Here is a 23,483-nt window from a genome sequence, read left to right as displayed (position 1 = left end):
AAAAAAGGTTTGATATGGAAAACAAGAGGCCAATAAAGGAAGAAGATGAAGAAGAAGACTTCACCGACAACTCAAGCTCCAAAGAAGCTACTGATAGCAGCTCAGAAAGTGGGGATGAGGCCAATGTGGCCTACCTTATGTTAGAAGACGATAACCCCAAAGACAGCTCGAATGTATATCAAATTGAGGAAGAAAAGGGCATCTCTGGCCCTTATGAAGAAATTGAAGAATTGATGCAGCCGAAGATGGAGCCTAGTCTTAAACAAGAGATGATTGTAAAAATGTTGAGTTCGGACCTAACTAGGAAGATCAGAAAAAAACCACTTTTATCACTCCATGGGGGTGTTTTTGATATAAAGTACTCCCTTTTGGTTTGACAAATGGCCTTGCTTATTATCAAGAAAGGCAAAACTGTGTGTTTTCTCCTTTTTGGCTGCTGAAAGAGCTTATTCAGAAGTGGGGCTACTCATACTCATAAATGGTGCAAATATGTCAAAGGCAATAAAGAGATGGGTTTTGGAACTACAGAAGTTCCAGTTCACTTTTCTAGTGGAGGAAAGCACTAGGGCTACATTGGCAGATTTATTAACCTACAAGGAGAGCCCCCTGTTGATTAAAGAAAGCCCACTAAGAAACCCATACAAGACCCCCCTGAAGTTGACAATGCTTATCTTCTTTTTTGACGGGGCATACAGGAAGAGTCATAAGGCATCATCTAGAGGCCTAGTTTTATATGATCCACAGGGCAAACAAGTCATGAAGAAAGGAGTTAAAATAATTGTACATAGCAACAATGAGGCAGAATATCCCACCTTGGATATTGGGCTTCAAATCTGTTTACAAAATGGTGTGAAAAGATTGCTGATTAAAGGGGATGCACTTTTGGTGGTCAAACAAGTGTTGGGAATGTGGCAAAGCAAGAATCCAAGACTCAAACAATCTTGCTTGAAGATCAGAGGACTGCTCATAAAATTTGAAGCATGGAGCATCCGACATATGAACAGGATCAAAACGAGGAAGCACACTCAGCGGGTCAAGGTATGATTTCTGAAATTTTTGTCATCAAATCGGATGTGCCTATGTATCTTGGGAGGGATACCCTCTCAAAGGAAGAGCAGTTTTTATTGACAGGCAGATTGCCAGAGGGACTGGAAACTTCAAAGAACTATGCTTTTGTAAGAAAGGCAGGAAAGTATACTTTGGTAAATGATGTTTTATTTATGAAGGGAGTGGATATGGTACTCAGGAGGGTACCTTGGAAGGAAGAGATCTACAAAATTCTTGAAGAGAATCATGAAGGATCATGCGGTGGACACTATGCAATCAAAATCACTCTACACAAAATATTGCAGGAGGGGTATGTGTGGCCAAACATCCAAAAAGATGTATACCATTGGTGCAGGTCCTGTAAGCAATGCCAATCAATCGAAAGCAGGGTGCTTAAGCCAGGTTTGAGGAAAACAATTTTAGCATATGATGTATTTGAAAAATGGGGAATAGATGCAGTTGGGCCCCTTCCTGTCACTTTAAGGGGAAAGTGTTACATACTGCGGTAGACTACCTGTCCAGATGGGCTGAAGCAAAAGCTGTGAAGCAAGTGACTGCTAAGGATGTTGCAAAATTCGTATATGAGGATATCTGCTACAGACATGGAATGCCCTTGGAGCTACTTTCCGAGACAGGGCTCAGAGCTTCAAGAGTGAGTTGGTGAACTACCTTTGTGATAAGTTGAAGATTAGGCACAATTACACCACACCTTATTATCCTCAGTGCAACGGTCTCAATGAAAGGTTTAATGGAGAGCTTATACGGATGCTCACAAAGATGACCCAGCATCATGGCGAAAATTGGGATCTTGAGCTACCTTGTGCCTTATGGGCCTACCGAACTGCAGTGAAAATGCGTACAGATTTTTCACCCTTTCATTTGGTCTATGGTAAGGAGGCTCTTCTACCTATAGAAGTGGAAATACCATCATTAAGAATGCTTCAGAAATTAAGTGATAATCCCCCAGATTATTACCAACAGAGGTTACTTTATCTACAGCAAGTACAGTTGGATAGATCTCATGCTCTTAGCCATTATGAGGATATGCAACAACGGAATATCAAGAGGTCTAATGCAAAAGTGAAAGACGAAAACATCAAGAAAGGGGACGGTAGTGAATCGGTATGACAATGGCACTTATCAGCTTGCAGACTTGGATGATACCTTGCATGGAGCTAGGGTTAATGGATACAGGTTAAAGAAATATCTTGCCATACTTATGACTTTGGTGAATAATGTTATGCTAGAAAACAAGAGTGCAGTGCTGCCTACTCTAACAGTTGAGGAGGATTATGGGCTAGCACTGGTTCACATGTTTAGTGACTGCTAGGACATCAACGTCCTGCAGACTGGGGGGTTGACAAACTATGCTGGGACTTTTTTTTGGTGATCTCATGAGGAGCCAGTGTGGGCACCAAGACCAGAGTTAAGATGATGATGAGTCCTAGATGTACATACCTTTCTATCTATGTGTGTCATGTTGAGCCTTGTGTGCCCAATGGATGAAGAATATTTGTATATATTCAATTGGTGTTTGCAGGTGTCTTTGAAGGGTGTAAGCATTGCATCTTTTACAGTTTTGTAAATGTATAGCATGGCTATTTGTTAAGCTGTGTGTGCACATGCCAGTGTTTTTTGTGTCTATTCTAGTGGGATTTCAAACTAGTGTGATGAAGAGGCGTGTGCCTTAAGCAAATCCGTAGCGTGAACCTACACTGTGGAAGTGACCCGTATTATCTAAGGGGTGATAGGTGTAAACCTATGTTAGCTAAGAAAAGTACACTTGATATAAGAACAAGTGGCCAACATGTGCGCAAATGCTGTGTGTGAGGCTTGCTGCCACGTGGCATGGAAAAAAATGTTGTGAAGCCATCAACTACAGCCATCAAGGACATATGGCATAAGCTCATGGAGGCCACATCAAAAGCACTTTTATATGGCTGACTCAAAGCACATGTCTCTGATGTATTTGATGGGTTTAGCATGGCTGCTCTGTTGAGCATACACTGAATTATAGAGGAGGATTATCGGCTAGCACTGGTTCACATGTTTAGTGTGACTGCTAGGACATCAATGTCCTACAGACTGGGGGGGTTGACAAACTATCTTGGGAATTTTTTGGTGATCTCGTGACGAGCCAGTGTGGGCACCAAGACCGGAATTAAGATGATGAGGAGTCTTAGATGTACATACCTTTCTATCGTTGTGTGTCATGTTGACCCTTGTGTGCCCGATGGATGAAGAAGCTTTTGTATATATTCAATTAGTGTTTGCAGGTGTCTTTGAAGGGTGTAAGCATTGCATCTTTTTACATTTTTGTAAATATATAGCATGTCTGTTAAGTTGTGTGTGCACATGCCAGTGTTTTTTGTGTCTATGCTAGTGGGAATTCAAACTAGTGTGATGAAGAGGTGTGTGCCTTATGCGAATCCCTAGTGTGAACCTACACTAGTGGAAGTGACTCGTATCTAGGACGTGATAGGTGTAAACCTATGTTAGCTAAGAAAAGTACATTTGATCTAAGAACAAGTGGCCAACATGTGAGCAAAGGCAGTATGTGAGGCTTTGTTGCCATGCCGGATGGAAAAAATGTTGTGAGGAGCCATCAACTGCAGCCATCAAGGACACGTGGCATAAGCTCATGGAGGCCACATCAAAAGCACTATTATACGGCTGACTCAGAGCACGTCTCATGTGTATTGGATGGGTTTAGCATGGCTGCTCTGCTGAGCATGCACTAAATTATTGACAGCACACCATCAACGTGATTCTGAGGAGATAGCTGCTTCAATCTTGCTATTAAAAGAAGCTCATTGTGGAAGAAGAGTGAGCTCTCAAGCTCTTTCACTTGACACATGTTCTAAGATACCAAAAACCGGATAATGGGGGAGACAGTTACGCCAACAACAGAATGCAACTAGAAGAAAGAGTTAGGGGAAAAGGAAAGGACTTTTGGGTGGTTGTGTTTTTGGACTTATCCATTCCCAGAGAGAGAGAGAAGGATGATGATGCCAGACCACCGAAGTTCACAGACAGCTCGCATGATGCTATCATGCTGGGGTACTGAGTTTTTTTTTAAAGATCTCGAAGCTGGTGGAGGAGGCAAACTCCCTTACATTTGTTATTGCTGGTGTTGAAGGCGTTAGCCGTATAGTGCAATTTTGTTGATAATGTGGGCATGCTGTCAGTGTGTCCAGTTTGAGGTATTATCTTTCTGATTGTGTTGGTGTTGAGGTTTTGGTTTACTGCTTAAGAAATTATGTGTGATGGTGCTATTGGTGTTGAAGCCATGTTCTGGTCTCAGTGGAAGACAATTGATAATGTATCCTTGAGGATCTTGAGGGCTTGGCATTTGGCCAAGAGGGCTATTGCTTCCTCTTGCTGAGAAGATCCTTAAAAGAAGACTATGCCATGTACCTCTCTCCTTGGTGACATTGATGTCTCTCCTTCTGATGTTGAGCTCATGTGGGCGTGTTGACGAGCGCTTTGTCCTGTGGAGTGGAGTTGATGTGGTCGAGTTTTGTCCGACTATGGAATGAAGGGGTTGGCTGCTATTGGGCCTCTGTCAGGACTGTATTGCTGCCTTTGTGGGTTGTGAACCTTGGCGCATTCCATGGCCATGATGATAATTATGATGATGATGGTAATATGCATGTGTTCTTGGTTGATCAATCAAGCACTAGCGCTTGAATTCTCCACTCCATAGTGGGGTGTTTCACACAGGCAAAGCCCCCCTTTGAAAGGAAAAAACAATTTGGTTAAGAGGAGACTCCCACAGAGAGATGCCTAAGAATATCCATGTATAAGAATAGGAAATGATCATGCAAGTGATATTTGACAGTCGTGCAAAAGGCTTACTGTATTTTTAGCTTCCATGCACCCTAAAGGCTATAAAAGTTGTTGTTATCAGTATGGGCAACCAATTGGCTCTAGTGTGAGCTTGTTTCTCATGTAAAATCAAGGATGCTTCAAGATGAAAATGGTAGGCTGAAATATTGCCCAGATGGAGCCGGGAGGCTGCCAAATTTCCGAAGGTCTGGTCAAGTGTGTACCTCATATCTCTCCCATTAGCACAGGTGTGGACGGTGTGGTGTACATCATGGGAAATCGGGACTCATTTTAGGGCCCTATAAGATAATCCACGTCATCCTATTTTTTGTGGCCCAAAAATTGAAAAAAAGGAAGGATTTTTAACCCTTTTGTGTATTTTTGTAGAGAGAGAATCAACACGGTGGTCCGGACCATCTTAAATGCTCAAGAGAATATACCGTCCCATAAATATCGAAGGAATAAAGGTGCAATGTGTATCTATAGGTAAACGAGCTCTCATTAATGCACTTTTTGAGCGTGTTTATTTCCTCTTTGGGTGAAGGATTTCCCTTCTAGTGACTTCTCCCTCCCATTTTAGACATTCAAGTGCACGTTAATATGGGAGAGAAGAGGAAGCCATATCATATGCATATTGATCTTGAAGAAGAATATGCACCTTTGAAGAAAAGAAATCAGCCCTAGCTTTCAATCAATGGAAGAGAGAAGGAAGAGTTGAGAGCTTTCAATCAATTTTGTAGCACAGTTGGAGTACAATCATTTGAAAGGAATGTACACCACTGTTCAAAAAATCCATTTACATTGAAGAAACCACCTTTTAACCATTTATCTTATGATAATTATTGCTATATAAAAATGACCATAACAATGAGGTATGGGACATCCATGGGATCTAATATCTCATATCGTGTATTATGGCCAATTTAGAATAACCTCATTTTAGTCATTTTAGTACTTGAATGCATTGAAATGTCAATTAATAATTAAAGAACCGTTCCAAAAATATAATATTGCATTCAAGATAAGAGTACAAGAGACTCTAAGACTATAGTATGTTGCTCCAATACTTTTGTGATTGAAATTTGGTGTTTTTGACATCACACATGCGTCCGGCATGCCTCAAAACCCTAAGAACGACTCTTGGATCACTGCATTCCGCCGATGCCGGAAACGAGGACATATGGCAAAACTAGACATGGATCAAGAATGACCACTACAACGCGATATGGGGCATTCTTAAGTTACTGAATAATAAAACGTTTTATGTATCTCAATCAACAATATTAATCAATGGATTGTAATAATTAATAAAAGAGACACTTGAAATTGAATTAAAAATCAATTAACATGACGTATTATCATTAAACAAAGAAAAATTAAATACATAAAGTAGCAACATCATCAAAGGTTATGATAGAGAGTACCACACAAAGAAGAACAACAGACTGGGTGCAATCTCCCCTCCTCCGTGTGTGGCTCCACCCCCACACGCGGTATTTAAATCATATTAATAAATTTAGCCCTTGGAGCCATAAATAGCATAGCTTTTCCAAAATTGGGCTTTTACAAAATTGAACCTTAGTCCAATGCTTTTAAAGCATCTCATAAAAAATAATCCTTGCCCAACATATGTACAATGGGCCAAACCATACAAAGTTAAATATTTAGCACACATGTGCTTGACTAGATAATCTCATCCAATGTCCACCTTGGTTTTCTTGAACCCATGATCATGCTTCACACATAATTTATTGGATTTATTGGTTCATGCTTCACACATGAACCATGCATCACACATAATTTATTGGATTTACTCCCATGATAAAATATTCTAAAAAATCTTATCATCTATTATTTCCCGGGGAGTGCACAACAGCAAGGCATCTTAATTAAGCATTAATTAGTTCTTGTTAATTAGTGCGTAAAAATTTGACTATCTATATATAATTAAAGCTTTTAAAAGTGCATATTTTGTTTCTAACAATCCCTTTGAAGATTTTTTTAAGATGGCCAATTCTTTGGAGCAATCACAGGAAATGTTCCTTCGTTCACCATCGAGACTCGGCTACCACAAATCATGAGCTAAGTCTTCGTACGATTACTCTTTACCATTTGTAAATTAATTAAATTATGGCACGCATATTTTGTGTCGTCCAAATCAATTATTTTTGTAGCTCGACGAATCAAATTCATGCGAGCTAAGTCCTTCACACTACTCTCTCTATTTATTTTTATAATTTTGAGTATTTAATTTGATGATCATAATAATTAAATCTCGATTTATTGTTTCTTCAAATTATTAATTCATTAAAAATTATTAAATCGTATCCTTTTAAATCTAAATAAATTTCATTAGTCATTGTTTAGATTATCATTTTTTCTTTAAATGATTAATTCATTTGCATGTGCAAAATTCATTATCTCAATATTTATTTCCTAGTTTTTAATTAAAAATTGTATGAAAAATTATAGTTGCATGCTAGAAAAATTCATAAAAATAAAATTTTAGTTTATAAATATTCTTGATTGATTTTTAGATTTTAAAGGTAGTTTTCAATAAATGTTTTATAGTTTATTGTATAATACATTAGTAGATTAAAATTATAATAAAATTAGTAAAAATAGTAAAAAATTTTCAAGGAAATCTTTAGTAAATGTTTAAATGTTTTTAGATTTTTATAAAATTTTAGAAATTAATTTCTATAAATTTAGTTATTTAAATTAATTATTTAGTGATTTTTCTTTAGAATTGTATGAAAATTCATTTTTACCGCTAGAAAATTACAAAAAAATCATGTAAGTTATAATTTTAATCTCTTTAACCCTCTTTAATTTTAAAATTAGTTGTTGATTAATTTTAACTAGTTCAAATTAATTATTTTATTCAAGTTTCATTATAAATGATTGAAATTTCATTTTCGAGGTTAGGATAATTTGTAAGCATTTATTTTATTGTCTTTTATATATTTAAGTTTTAAGAATTGATCATTAATAATTTTCAAAGTTGAATTAATATTTATTTCATTTCTTTCGAATAATTCTCTTGATTCTAAAAATTTAAAAATTAATTATTCATTTCCTTCTGTATTATTAGCCATTCATTGATACCTGGGAAGAAAACTTTAGAGAACCCTAGTTTCTAGAAACCAATTCTAGATGATAAGAAAACACTCAATTCATAATATCATGTGAACAAGGAAAACTTGTACTACTAGATCACTTGGATTGATTATTACGACTAAGAGAAGATATGCTAAATTTAATGACATAGCTAGTTGGTATCCATCAAGGATTAGTTCAACTGACGAGTAATTGCTCGTATAGATAAAGATAAGTTCTCCATTAAGTTGTTGGAAAAGTACTCTGAAAATCAAGTTTTGTATCACTCGATCGTATCATAGATGGTAAGGTAAGATTAAAAGTAACCATCAAGTCAAGACTACGAATCAAAGTATCAATCACACAAGAGAGTATAGTGTTAATTTTTCACAAGATACAAGTACAAGATCTATTCAAGCTTAAGAGGAAGTTTTATTTTAGTACAAGAGATGTTCAAACCAAAACTTTAATTAAGTACAAGATTCCTAAAGATTACAGATTTCTTATTTAAAAAAAACAAAGATTTGTTCAAGTCTACAAGCATAAATTGTAAACAAGACACATCAATTGTAAATAAGACCTCTTTCAAGATCAGTAATAATTATTAAACTTTCATCTTTTTCTTACAGACAAGTTAGAAATAATATGTTGACCCAGGTGGCTTTCACGACACCATCTTCAAGACCAAACAGGAAATCGAGATTCCTACCTTAAACACATGCTTCTTAAAATCATCATTGGGATAAGATGGCAGGTGCGAGGGTACCGAATGATGTGTCGCACCAGTGTGAAAGATGTGTGAGGAGAGGGTACCGAATGAGGTGTCGCACCAGTGAAAGATTGTGTGAGGGTACCGAACGAGGTCACACGCGAGAGAGATGCATGTGAGGGTACCGAATGAGGTGTCACACGAGAGAGATGCATGTGAGGGTACCAAATGAGGTGTCGCACCAGTGAAAGATTATGTGAGGGTACCGAACGAGGTGTCACACGAGAGAGATGCGTGTGAGGGTACCGAATGAGGTGTTGCACCAGTGAAAGATTGTGTGAGGGTACCGAACGAGGTGTCACACGAGAGAGATATGTGCGAGGATACAGAATGAGGTGTCGCACAGGTGAGGATTAGTGTGAAGGTCACCGAACGAGGTATTACACTATGCGAGGGTCACCGACAGAGGTGTCACACCATACAAGGGTACTGAATGAGGTGTCGTATGGGTCCTCACTCACGAGTCATACCATACTAGTGATTGCGTATCGTGGGTGACTCCACAATAAATACTAATCATCTAGTGTTATTGATGTATGTATTATTGCCAGCGAATGGTGATTGAACTATGTTTAATTATTTGAGTTAACCTTGTTAGGTTGTTAAATCATTTGATGCAATTGAGGACAATTGCTTCTCCAAACGGGAGGACTATCATGGGAGTGAGATTTTTCAGAATATTTTATCATGGGAGTAAATTCAATTAATTATGTGTGATGCATGGTTCATGTGTGAAGCATGATCATGGTTCAAGATAACCAAGGTGGACATTGGATGAGATTATCTAGCCAAGCACATGTGTGCTAAATATTTAGCTTTGTATGTGGTTTGGCCCATTATACATATGTTGGGCAAAGATTATTTTTTATGAGATGCTTTAAAAGCATTGGACTAAGGTTCAATTTTGTAAAAGCCCAATTTTGGAAAAGCTATGCTATTTATGGCAAGGGCTAAATTTATTAATATGATTTAAATACCATGTGTGGGGGTGGAGCCACACACGTCAGGGGGGAGATTGCACCCAGTCTATTGTTCTTCTTTGTGTGGTACTCTCTATCATAACCTTTGATGATGTTGCTATTTTATGTATTTAATTTTTCTTTGTTTAATGATAATAAGTCACATTAATTGATTTTTAATTCAATTTCAAAAGATGATGTGGCTTCTACAGGTCAGAAGATGATGTGGCTTCAATGGGTCAGAAGATGACATGACTTCCACAAGAAGTCAGAAGATGATGTGGCTTCAACAGGTTGGAAGATGACATGGCATAGCAAATCAAAAGCTGATGCAGATTATGTAGATCTGAGTCTACAGAGTAGGCGAAAGTGGCTAATGTTAAATCTGTAAGCCAATTGCAGAATGTTGAATGCCAAAATGCAGAAGACTCACTTAGCAGTTGTGCAATGCAAGAAATGGAAAGAGACTTTTAGTACATGCATAAGACCTTGTCTTTTGTGGCCATCCTAATATACTTTGCATGTTTAAGCTTGCATTGTGAACTAAGGTCCCCTTTTTTTCTCTTATGGTGGTCGATTTGTACCCTTTTCTTGCATTATGAAATAATGTCCCTTTTTTTCTCTTGTGGTGGTTGGTTTATGCCCTTTTTACATGGTGAAATAATGTTCTTTTTTGCTCTTGTGGTTGGTTTGTACCTAGTTTGTGTGACTCTCTATTGTGGTACTCGAGCTAATGTTTTCTCCTTAGAGGAAGTGAGGGAAGGGGGTAATAAATCCTGTATAACATTATTTTCATTTTAGCTAAGGGTTTTCTAAGAGAGTATGAGGTAAATGCCAAAATGTTACATTCACTTTTCAATGGGGGGGATCAATGTTAATGTGGATGAATAATTTTTTTTTCCTGTATTTGAACAAAGATAAAAACACTTATAGCCATGTCTAAGGAACACAAAGATAAAAACACATATACCGATGTATATCTTTATAAGGAATACAAAAAATGAAATAAAATATTCTTTATTGGTATATGCCATAATGCACAGGGTGCCATGGTTAGCATATATAACCTAGAGATTACAAAAAATGATGAAGCAATTGGCATCAATTTCATGATCCTTACTCTCTAAGATTTAATTCATATACTAAGTTATGGAAAATAATTATTTTTATCTTACTTGAAAAATCCACCAAGATCTAGGAGCTTTCTTGATGGCATTAGCTTTCCTAGATTTCTAAAATCATTAATAAGCACAATAGTATATTTAATGTAAGCAAGTGTGGAACCATAATCCTTAAAATAAATTTTTAGCAAGAAAGTGTGGAATCAGTATCTTTAAAATTTATAAGAAGTGGTATCATATAATAATATAATGTATGACTTTTGGAGGTCTCGTAGAGTCCTTTGATCGATATATGTTAAGAGTTAATGGTCCACCTCGTAGAGTCCTTTGATCGATATATGTTAAGAGTTAATGGTCCACCCTAGTTCTATTTTGTAAGTCCCCTTTATGAAAAGGTACCATGATTGACAAGACTAATGCTTAGGCTGACTTGCATAAATACCACTTATTCTACCATCATTTGTAATCGTGTCATACAATTAGCGATAATTGATTAGGAGATCTAGCCAAGCCTACATGTGTATGCTTGAGTAAGATAGAACTCATATATACATAACCTAGATATAAGCTAAAGTAGCTTTTGGCCCCCCATACATATACATACCATGGACAGTGCAAGGAATGGTTGTAGGATCTCCTCTCATAAGCTTCTCCCCTCATTCCACCTCTTATGAGATTGATCCATAGTGTAGAAATCTTCTTCTTACCTCCATCTAGGCAGTTCAAGCTCTTCCTCTCCACACCCAGGGCTATGAAGCTCTCTGCTTTGACAATGGAGCGAGGATCCAAACAACACACCCACAATCGATGGGAGGTTGCATTTCATGGATCTAAGACAAAGCTCTGGCTGACACATGTTTTGGCAAGGCTAGGGAAGATTTCAACTTAAACATATATTAGGGAGATATGTAAGGGCTTAGCTTCAAATCTCATCCATTCCAATCTAATAGAAACATCGATCTTTCCCAGGTTGATTAGGAGGTCGGACTATAAAAGACATATGGTTTTGGAGCCTCGCGAATGTGTTTGTTATGTTGTTTTTAATCTTGTTTGAATTATAATTACGATATTTAAATTATGGATCTTCGAAGGGAAAAACCCTAATTTGTCTTAGCTCTTTGCTTAATTTTTAGGGGCTTGGATTTCATTACATTAAGCCAAGGGATTTCTTAGCCTTAATGATAAGTGGTGAGATCTACTTAGTCTTAATAATTAGGGTTGAGATTTTCTCTAAGAACCTTTTAAAAAATCAAGTTCAATTAGTGTGGATATGGATGGACATGTGAGGATGAAACCTCCACACTAATGCTACTAGCATGGTTGGTGAGATGATGGTTGATATATCGCCAATGGTTTACAGGTTGTATGACAACCACTTTGGTTACTAGAATTATGGCATAGTTATAGTATCAACTTGTCTACCAAGTCTATTGCCTCATAAAGAACTCAACATAGATTCATGTCCCCTAGCCACCAAGAGCTTGGTTTAGCCTAGTTTTTTATGGTTTTTGAGATTTTTTAGACTTGATGGGGTGTGATTAATGATCCTAATCCTAGTGAATAGTTGTTATACAAGTAATTAAATGTTTTTGATTATTTTTTGATGGACTTTGATGCTTCTAAGCTACCAATTCAAACACTACATTCAAAAAATATAAAAATATATGAAATACATGAATAAAAATCGATAATCTTGCTCTAATCCAGCCTAAAGAAACTCAAAACTCATGTTTTCAAAGTGCATTCCACTCCTTATCACAATTTCTAAGCTACTCCTTGGCTTAAATCAATGAAATTTAAGCCTCTTAGGCTCTAATTTCGTGTAAGTCACCAATGAATCAAGGTTTTGTCCTTCCAAGAGATGAAACTAAAATGCCCTACTGCAAAAATAAAAATCACAACAAAGAAACACATCCAATGACTCCAAAATCATATGTTTTTTTAAGTTTAACCTCCTAATCAACATCGGGCAATATTGGGTGATCTCAATAGCCTCAAATGGATGGATAGATAGAGATAAACCCTAGGCTAGTCTGTCATGCAGTGCCAAATATATTCAAGTCAAGAGCTTACTTATAGCTTTGTCAAAGCATGTGTCATGTGTATATAGATAAAAAATTGTAACCATTTATATTACACCTTTTACTTAATAACCACCTACAATAAGTAATGGCATCCTTGTGGAGTTAGTAGTAACTCAATGTTCCATATGTATTTGCACTTTCTTTTTTTGGTGCTTTTGTCATTAGCATTCTTTGATTTAACCCTTCATGATTGGGAAATGTTGAGGCCATAACACTAAAGGTTTACCTCTTTTCATGTGTCTTTCACCTCGTCCATAAGAAGAACCAATCAAATTCATAACAACACCTCAAATAATGGGATGTTTACCTAACCACCGACATTGCCCTACTTTACCAAGCTTACATATGCTTTTGTGGGGAATAGACACTATAAATTTGAGGGTAGATCTATACTACTTGAACATGCAAAGTCCCTACAAGGTTGCATTCTTGCTTCTCCATTGCAAGAGCTATATTAAAAGTGGGAGAGTACTACAAGTCTTTAACCCTACAAGTATTGAATGTGTGGTTCATGGATACCAAAACATACTCTCGATTTTTGAAGCACAGTGTGCTACATGCCTAAGCCGTAAAATTTATCTAAGGGATCGCCCCTCTTATCCATGTACATGTGCTAACATGCCTAAGCCGTAAAATTTATCTAAGGGATCGCCCCTCTTATCCATGTACATGTGCTAACAATCAATGCATGCACAGAGATAATATGGTGTAGGTCGTAGGCTGTATCCCTTTTGCACCTTGCATTTACGATATCTACATTTAATTGTGCTTTTCAAAGACACAATCAAAGTACACCCAAGATTGCTAAGGCTTGGTATGGTCCTTTTATAACATCTTTGGTCACCTCCCTTTGGTTAATTGCACCACTACACATAGATTTGATAACTACCACAACTCAATGTGTAATCGATGAAATGTGCTTAGAAACTAGTTCAAAAGATTGGTGTTACATAGTACACCAAGCTTATTATTTCTATGTGAATAATAACAATTCTACATGGGAAGTTACAATATACAAGGAGAATTAATCTTTGAGACTTAGAAATCAATGCTTGAGAATTAATCTTTGAGACTTAGAAATCAATGCTTGAGAATTGTTTCTCAAATTTTAATACTACTTTTCTGGTTTTCCATCATTCTATAATTGATTTTTACTCTAAATTTGATGCAAGATTTTACTTAATAAATTTGGATTAATTAAGGAATTTGAAAACCACACATTAACCAAAATAATAATTTCCTATATACAAGCCAATTTTCTAACGATGTCTTCATCAAACTCATCAATGACTCATAAGGTTCAATGATCTATATGACCTCCTTTATGAAAAGCATATAAAATATCACAAAAGTCTCCAAACAAACCTCCAAAATCGTAAATGTCTATAACCTACATAGTGACATAAATAACAAATATTCGAAGTTGCGACTATGTAAATTTTGAGGCTTGAACAATGGAAAACTCTAGAAGAACAAAGTAATAAGGGAAAAAAAACATTTTCCTCAACAAGTGCACCAAAAATCTTTATTCCTTGCAAAACTAGAAGGTGTTAGGTAACTTAAGTGAGATGGTTAACTTTCATAATGTCTATGGTTTACTTTTCATATGGCTAAAGGCATCATCTTGCTATCATGACCCTAGTTCCAATATATATACCAATTTGATGAAAGAAGAGCAATGTGATACTCTCCTCAACTCTCACCACCTATCTTGCCTACCACACTAGACTAGAGAGAAAGACTAAAGGGATGTAAAAGATGAAGACAAGCATGCGCGTGCAAGCCACTCCATCCATCTTCCATGCACTATCACAATAAAAAGAAAGTAAAATATTGCACATACAATGAAGAAGGCCCATTGCGTTCGCACAATACGAACCTACCCATGGCTCAAAAAGTGACCTATATGCAATGCTTTGTCTACACTTGATCACCCATAAAGAAATTAAAAACAATTTGTTGACATATACAAAGGGCAAGCAATGGAAATTCCATGCACATTTCCTCTCAAAGGAAAGTGTCATCGAGACCCGAACACCTAATGCAAACGTCATGATTAGATGCCATATGAGCAACAAGAGCCTAGATTGTAAACATACGGATGCCATGTCTTCAGGTGTCAAAATAATACACGAAATTCAAGTGATAAAGCTACTTGTTTCAAAAGTAAAAATTAGACTTATTTTATAATAATTACACACTTACAAGTTAACAATTGGAGTTAGACACCAAAAACCAAGCGTGGGACACAACATGGCATGATAATTTAGGGATGGTGCTCTAAAGAAAAGTAAGAAGGAAGCCAATGAGTGATCAGTTTGTGAGCTCCTCGTTCCTCCAGACTCCATCGCCAGCCGCCATAATAGTATGGCCTTTGGGCAAGAGAGACATCCCCTATCAAATGGGGACGTAACTTGCTACTAGAGAAGGTTTTACTCAAAGGGAATTAAAAAAACATAGAGATAATGAAAGAGAAAACTACTCTCCCAAATATCGATGAGCACACAAGAGGAGACATGAAGTATGTAGACAATTGTTGTTCCCTCTAAGAACCGATTTTGTGCTAGTGCACACTAGCTAAAAATCAATGTGCACTAGCAAAAAATCGATTTTTGCTATCAAGAAGGAAGCCAATAAGTGATCAGTTTACTAGCTCCTCGTTTCGAACTCTACTATCAATATCCATAATAGTATCACCTTTGCAAGAGAGCAAGCCCCTATCAAATGGGAACGTAACTTGCTACTAGAGAAGGATCTAGGGAATTTAAAAACTTAGAGATGATGAAAAACAAAACTAATCTCCCAAATATCAATGGGCACACAAGGGGAGACATCAAGTATGTAAACAATTGGTGTTCAATCTAAGAATTGATTTTGTGCTAGTGCTGCACACTAGCAAAAAATCGATTCTTAGATTGAACACCAATTGTCTACATACTTGATACTAGTGACATCAAGTACGCACACTCCCTATAAGAATCAATTTTTGCTAGTGCACACTAGCAAAAAGTCCCTTGTTATCAACTACTTTCAAGTATGGAAGAGCTTTAACTCCTCAACATTCGACACTTCACAAAGTTTTGCACAATGCGAGGCAACCCTTCACTTTGAAAGGCACCCTTAAAACATCCAATTATATCCGAAGGGATAGGAAGGAAATATATCTTTTTTTAAAATTTAGCCGCTTGTGAAGAGCAAAGTTTATCTTACCCTAAACCTTCTTTTTTAAAACTTCAGGACTTAGCCACTTGTGTATACTAAACCCCCTTATAAGCTACCTTAAAATTCTAACACTATCTTTGATAAATCCATTGAACTCAAGCCTCAATGTGTGCAAAATGTTTTTTTCATTAATTAATCCAATGCAATGGTCAATTAAGGTTAAAAATATAATGTTCGATTAAGGGTGTGAGTGTTAGGTCGAGGTTGGTGGATTTGGCATGTGGGTCGTCTCATGGTGGACATGTGTACATGTTCAATTTGGAATGTCCAATCGCGTGTAGTCGTCCTTGGAGCAATGGTTGTTGATCCTTCTTCTTCAACATCATTTTCTGCTATTTTAGCACTGAGAGCTGGCGCTCCGACCATGGAGGCTCCTCCATGTTGGTCGTTATGGTCAACCTTATGCATGTGTTTGCCTAATTTGTTCGTGTGTTTTTCTACTCTATGCATGCCTATGTTTTGGGTACCTTGGGGTGGTAGAGTGCTGGTGCTTCTTCTTCATCATTTTTTGCTATTTTTTGGTTGTGGGAGTTGGTGCTCCAACCATGGACACTCCTCCATGATGGTGGTCGACATCGTCTAATTCATTTCAATGTGTTTCTATCTCGTGCATGTTTGCATGTGTTTGTAGGTTGTCCGTTTCTTTTGGGTGTGCACATTCTTGTCGCTTGGAATGTTCTACAAGTTTGAGTGGAGGCACTACATTTGTTTCACCCTTGCATGTTGCTCTGTGATGGCCATGTCAACTATTACTTTGCTTGGCTTCTTTATGTGTTGTCGTTCTCGTGATTATGTTCTTCTTCTAATGGTATAGGTGGCAGGTGTGTTTCTCAAAATGGTTTATATACAACTCGATATTTTTAGTTCTCACATCGCTTTCAACATAGTTGAGCGTACTCGTAAAAGAACTAAAAAATTGTCTGTATGTCCCTCAGTGTCGGCAGTTGGCCTACCTCCTCTAGGTGCGTCACCTCATAGATCTCCTGGCTCTACTACCTGTTTGTAGCAGTCGACTGCTTGAATCGAACGAAGAGAATGTGCCTCCTCGAATTGTCACTCTTCTGAAAGGTCCAATCCTGAAGAAGGAGATCAAGAAGAGCCTCTGTTTGACAAGGAAAATGATAAGGTTCCAAAAGGTGACCAGGAGAATCCAATCCTCATTAAGGAAAGCCCGCCCGATGTGGATCCTCATGAGCCATACATGAAATCCTCCTAAGAAAAAGTTACAAAATTCTTGAAAGCAATCAGTGAGGGAGATGACTTCATACCTATGCCTCCACGACATGCCCTTGGTCACGAGGCCTTCATGTAGAACCGCTTACACTTTTGTAATAAATGAGCAATACATATGCTGGAGTGTACAGAATAAAACTTATTGTGAAGAAATAAAATTTGTCTTCTTTTTCTCCTAACCTTTTAATTGTGTTGTGGACCTTCCGCCTTGTATCATGCATTAATAAGTGGCATTGACATAGGCTTATGTAAGGCTTGCCCCTTGATTAATTAATGCCCACAACATTGGACATTAATTAATTAGCACCCTCAACAAAAAAACACTTAAACTTTGTTTAATGGACTTGCGCCATTCTAAGGTAGTCTTAAATTATACCTTGAACAAGATGATTAGGTATATGTTTCACTTCAATCGAGGTATCTACAAAACTATGTTGATTGATGTAGAAACCATAGGTTTTAAATGAGTAAGATGTTTTAGGTGACTTGTGGATCAATGCTAAAGCCTTCAAAGGGCAACAAAGCCCTTCAAGGCCCTTCAAACCTTCTAGAGAAGGCCTCTAAGAAAATAAGGTTTGCAAAAGAAGGTTACAAAAGGCCACTTTTGAAAACTTCTCTAAATTTTAAACACATATATCTTGAAAGTCAACCTAGTTTATGGCCTTCAAAATGAAGGTTACAGAACTTCAAACCTTCTAGACAATGCCACTAAGAAAATAGGGTTGCAAAAGAAGGCCTCAAAAGGCCCCACTACTTTGAGAATCTCTTAATTTTACACATACATATTTTGAAGGTGAAGTATGGACTTTACTTGCTAGCTACCAAATTTCTTTGTCGACCATAAAGTATATTATTATACTTGGTGATGAATGAGCCTTACACTAACAATGAGTGTATCACCATAGATGGTTGCTTATTCTTTTAGAGATCAATTTCACTATCATCGTGTGCAAAGGGGATGTGTGCATTGTCCATACCAACCACCTTTAGAGAAGCTCCTCTAAGGGCGAAAGAAGATGCTCCATTATTCTACATTGACAATGCACCGAAATGAAGCGAAGAGATTGTTCAATTCTTTGTCAATGGATTTCCCATTTACCATCCCGTCAAGAAGGATAGACAGAGCACCTAGTGTATGGTCTTCAAATTGAAGGTTAGGGTAGGCTTCAAATTTCAAACCTCCAGTGGATGACAGAATGACAGAGGCTAGGTAGGTATTGAAATTTGCAAGGATGTATACCTTTAGAAAAAGCCGCCCCACATTTTGTTGAGACTTGAGGGTTGGGTACAAGCGAGAGGTACAAGCGCAGCTGGCAAGTCGGGACTTTTGGGCGAATAATTAATATTTTGCAATAATGAACCTCGATTTACGTACTTGGTGCCACGTCAACCGATAAATAAAGCGGCCAGCGCACGCACATTCATTTCCGAAAAATCTCGTGCTCTTTAAATTAAAAGAGCACCGTCAGAAGACTGTCAGTCTGTCATGATAGATAGCGTCCAGTGATTTGCAAAATTGTAATATTATTAAGCGCTAGGACTAAAGATCGAACGGTAACTGTTGACGCAAACCACGCGTAGCATTACCACGTGTCCCGGTTGAAATCGTCGATGCGAGTTCACATTTGCAACCCGTATTTTGCGGATCCGCCTACACGTGTTCTGGAACTCTCTCATATTTTACATAAACTGGTGCCATATAACACCCCCCCCCCCCCACACACACCCAAAAAAAAAAGGCTCTCAGGAACCGCACGTGTCAAAGCTTTTAACCTGTATAGTTTTACAAGGAGTGATTTCACATCCAGACACGTGTGAACATTTTCCTGAGTATGCCCACAAGGAAAACGAACTAGAGCAACCCCCCTTGTCCACGCAATGGAGGAGCAGGTTCAACTTAATCAGGGCCACGCGAAATTGAAATTTGACCGTGTAGAGCTTTGTCAATCGACCGTCTTAGACTCCTCGAGTCCTTCAGAGTCTCTCCCAGCACCATCCTTGCCTGCACCATGCAAAACAGCACATGCCCCCTTTCAAGAGTCGAGCAAAAAAGCACTTCAATGCTTAACTGAAACAAAGAAGAAAACCATCACTTCCTCCTCAAAGTCAAGAGTCTGTCATCAATGATGGCATGCATCCATGTGACTGAGCAACAACACACATAGATGATGGCATGCTCATGTGACGATATGCAGCACACTTCTCATCAATGATAACATGCATACACGTGAGAGCACTTGGAATGCTGACTTCTACAAGCATACTGAGATCTGGCATGTGTGCACAAACATTCAACTTTTGCAGTAGTGATTGCGCATCTATATCTCTTCTCTTCTCTTCTTTATCTTTATCTCTTATCTCTATATTATCTTAAGGAAGAGTTTCACAAAACTGTCACATGGCAAGAATTTGGAGGTTCGGGAAGGGGTGGAGGAGGTTCAAGGAGGTTTGGGTAGAATTTGAATTTGGAGTCTCAAAAGACGTGCGAAGCATGGGTTGCCCACTATAGTTACAGTTTATGACGACGGGTTGCCCACTAGTTACAGTTTATGATGTGGATGTCTAGCCTGTGCAAAAATGGACTGCAATTGACAGTAGTTTGCCTCACTCATGCATCTGTTTCACCCACCCACACATTTGGAACTCTTTGAACTGGTCTCTGTCCCAGCTAGTATGTTGAAAGGGGCCTACTAAGCTTTGACTTGTGCCCAAGAAGCCACAAAAATGAGAAAATTTCCAGGAGAAGAGGAGGAAGGAAATTGATTGAACCAATAATCAGAGCAAGGATTAAGGCCAAATTAGAAAAGAACAGTAATACCTGAAGGTGAGGCATTGCCAAGGCTAGTTCGAGGGCTTCTTTCCCAAACATCTGCCATGAGGTTAAGCCCGGAACTCTTGGATGAACCTTGAGGTGTGCTGGGTTGTAGGACTTCAGCAAGGGGCCCTCCTCCGTGTGTTTCCCCGGCAATAGGGATCCAATGGGCATGCCGCCGATGCCTATCTTCACTACTGATACCAAGGGCCATGCCCACCCCCAGCCCCATCTGGGTGGTGGCATCCATCCCCAGGGGGTCATCCTCTGCATGCCCCCTGGACATGGATAACTTGAGGGGGGAGAGGGTTAGCTTGCCATGGGGTGATGAGTTGGCGGTGTTGGTGCTTGCTGTGATGTCTGATGAGGCTGCCATGGGTATGGATATGGAGAGCTGGGTAGTGGATGAGCTCAGGTTAGGCTTCTCATTTCCCACATCAGGCCAAGGAAAAGTGGATGGATCTCTGCTGGGGCGAGGCCAGTCATCAAAGAAATGGCGGAGAGGCTGGCTTTCACATGGCTCATTCCCGCTTACATGGCTGGATGTGACTGCCTCTACTGAGCCATGGAACCCACCTCCTAGAAAGGACTGGGGCTGCTGTTGAGCCTGCAAAGACTGCACGTCCACAGAATTGGCATCCGACATTAGCCGGAACTCCTGACCCAAGAAGGTCCGTGCCTGTGAAGAACCGTAGTGTTGCTGCATTGCGCTCAAGGAGCTGATGTTGCTGTTGGTCTTGGGCTGAGGGGGGGCAGGAGGTGGGGATGGGGCCCTGGATTGTTGCATAGAGCGCCAGGAGTTATTTATGGATGACAACATCGTGAGCCCATTAATGGTCTGTAGATCCTGATGACCCATTTGCGCCCTTGAACTGCCAATTGCTTCTGCAAAGAGTATTTGCTCAGGGCCCAAGTCCAGCTCGCTTTTAACAATTCCGTTAAGGTAGCTGAAATTTTTCCAAAGAAACCACACTAACGATGTCAATGATGTCCATATACCTCGAACATAGCTTGTAGGATGATGAGCCATTAAGGATTGCAGCTAAGCATGGCTCAATACGAGCAGATGAAAACAAAACAAAGAGTAGTAACTGTTACCGGTAGTCTTTGGCCGCCCCTGCTGCACCAGATTGCACAGGCATATGAAATTGATTAGCAGTTGTGGAAGAACCAACAGATAATCCGCTGGGGGAATTAACGCCGGAAAAGGGCGTCATTGTTGCAAGGTTAGGACTCTGTTGATTAACGCTAACGGTTGACGGAGGGACTGTGGACAAAATTTGGCTAGCTGCTAGAGTAACAGAAGATGCGGCGTTCGAGGACGAAGATACGGAAATGGCTTGCGACGAATTAGTGGGGATCGTTTGTTGATTGGCATCAGCAGGTTTTCTTGAGCGCTGCCTGCCTCTGTGCATGTGCCGCTCACAGTACTTCTGGTCGGGGACAACCTCCCGCGCGCAGCGCCACTTCTTGCCGTCCGTCCGGCGGCACCTTCCCGGCTCAGGGTCAGTATTAGCACCAAAACCCAGGCGGTAACCGCCCCAGGAAACTGTAAAGAGCACACAAAAGAAAGGCTTAGACACGATAATCTCACGCATTTAATATGATTAATCAGTCAACTAATTTCTACCCGCGTGCCATCAATCAGCCATGACTCTGCACGCGAAATGTACCAGAGAAGATTTATTACACAGCGACCTGTACTCGCCCCACCCATTACTCAAGAAAAGAGTGCAGCCTTACGGTTGGCGGAGATGGCGGAGACGCCGCGCGTGACGCTACTGCGTATGGGATTGACCAGCTCGGCGGGAACTTTGACGCCGCTAAGCATGTACTTGAGAACGAGCGCCTGAAGCTGCAGCTCGCTGATTTGGCCTGGTGTGAACAGCACCTGAGCTCTTCCCCGCTCAGAGTCGTGCATGCCCAAGCTGCCCCCCACCATGAAACCTGTCACGAAAAGAAAAAGGGGGCGAAGCAAAAGGAGGCACCTGTTGAGCATATACTGTACAGTTGATGCTGCTCGCAAAACCACCCACAAAGAAAAGGAGAAAAAGAAAGCACGAGAATGATGCAATCAAGGAGACAGCTGCAAAGTGCACGCCTCGCTAGAGAAATCAAAGACGCAACGCGCAATTAATCACAAAAAGCAGAATAGACGTGGACAGACCGCGCTTTGTCAGGCCGGCATGGGACACAGTGGGCGCTCGCTCATATACAGCAATGGCAACTTGAGAAGATCGTGGTGCAATACCTGAACGGGGGCTGTGCAATGAGAAAGCTGTTGAGGGGTACGATGTCCTCGCACTGCCATAGCAGGACGCAGTAACGTCGTTTCGGGCCAGATTTTGCTCCAGAAAAAAATGCTGCTGCTGCATATTGGCGTCGGAATGGTGTGGCACAGTGACGACTGCGGCAGCTCCGTCGCTAGAATCTGTCGGAGAGCATCCCTGCAACCTGCTATCGTTGCTTCTCACAAGAGACCCGTTCCCGGGCGCCATCATTATCTGCTGCATTTGCAAATCGCTCGGTATATGCTGGCTGATATTTCTGCTGCTAGAAGCTACGGCAAACGAATGATCCATGCGCGCTAGCTTGGCTTCAGGAGGTCCCCCTCCTCTCCTCTCCTCTGTCGAACTTGAGTCCACGTCCATGCTCTCGCAGGCGGACTTGCATTGCTTGGACTGCAGCGGATTAATGCTGCTGCTGCTGCTGATGGGCGAGAACATTCCGCTAGCCCCAAGCGACATGCTTGTTGTTGGCCCCTGCAGCTCCGGAGTCCGCCACCGCCTGTTCGTCAGAATCAATAAAGAAAAAGAAGTCTAATGACAGACAGCCGACGCCACAGCATCTGAAAATAGCCCATGCGCAAAGTGTGGGAAAATGCTTAGCGCAGACGCTCTTGCAGCAGGTTTGCCGAGTCGCTACAGCAGCGAAAGGGCCGAATCTATGATGGTACCGAATTTTGGCAGGAAGTATGCGGGCTTGCAGTGTTTAGAAGTTAAGGGCCAGGGAAGGCTAGGCGATGGACAGGCAGTGTGCTAACGAGTGAAAAAACCATGTGAGAAAACGGCCTAAGGTTATAGCTGCAGGCTGCAGCTGCTACAGCTATGGAGGTGCAGTAGCGATAGCAGACACTGAGGCAGCGGCGGGGAAGGAAGTGTAGACAATATAGAGAGAGAGAGAGAGAGAGAGACTCACATGTGTGAGTCGTGACTGTGTGTGAGAGCAGCAACAGGGCGGCAGGGCCGTGTAGAAAAAAGCGGGTCAATTGAGTATTAAAGAAAAACATTTACGTGGCATTGCTCAACA

At 39.9% G+C, this 23,483-nt stretch overlaps 1 protein-coding gene across 2 annotated transcripts; it reads right to left on the bottom strand.

Annotated features, from left to right (window-relative positions):
• Positions 1–19,103: 19,103 nt before the first annotated feature.
• Positions 19,104–23,424, bottom strand: LOC147603317 (growth-regulating factor 1-like). Of its 2 annotated transcripts, none has more exons than XM_086796586.1 (5): positions 22,426–23,424; positions 21,918–22,121; positions 21,273–21,723; positions 20,181–21,121; positions 19,104–19,430 (listed from the first exon to the last, which is right to left on the bottom strand). In XM_086796586.1, exons 1-5 carry the CDS (start codon positions 22,919–22,921, stop codon positions 19,420–19,422), a joined length of 2,103 nt encoding a protein of 700 aa, XP_086652712.1. In that variant the 5' UTR covers positions 22,922–23,424; the 3' UTR covers positions 19,104–19,419. The 2 variants fall into 2 exon arrangements, with proteins under 2 accessions (XP_086652712.1, XP_086652711.1); XM_086796585.1 differs by having other exon boundaries at positions 19,104–19,364; positions 22,426–23,423.
• Between the last annotated feature and the right edge of the window lie 59 nt (positions 23,425–23,483).

Source organism: Cibotium barometz, chromosome 64 (assembly GCF_041138505.1).
Source record: "Cibotium barometz isolate CiBa-2024 chromosome 64, ASM4113850v1, whole genome shotgun sequence".
Lineage (NCBI taxonomy): Eukaryota > Viridiplantae > Streptophyta > Polypodiopsida > Cyatheales > Cibotiaceae > Cibotium > Cibotium barometz.
This window is presented reverse-complemented; position numbering and strand designations above follow the sequence as displayed.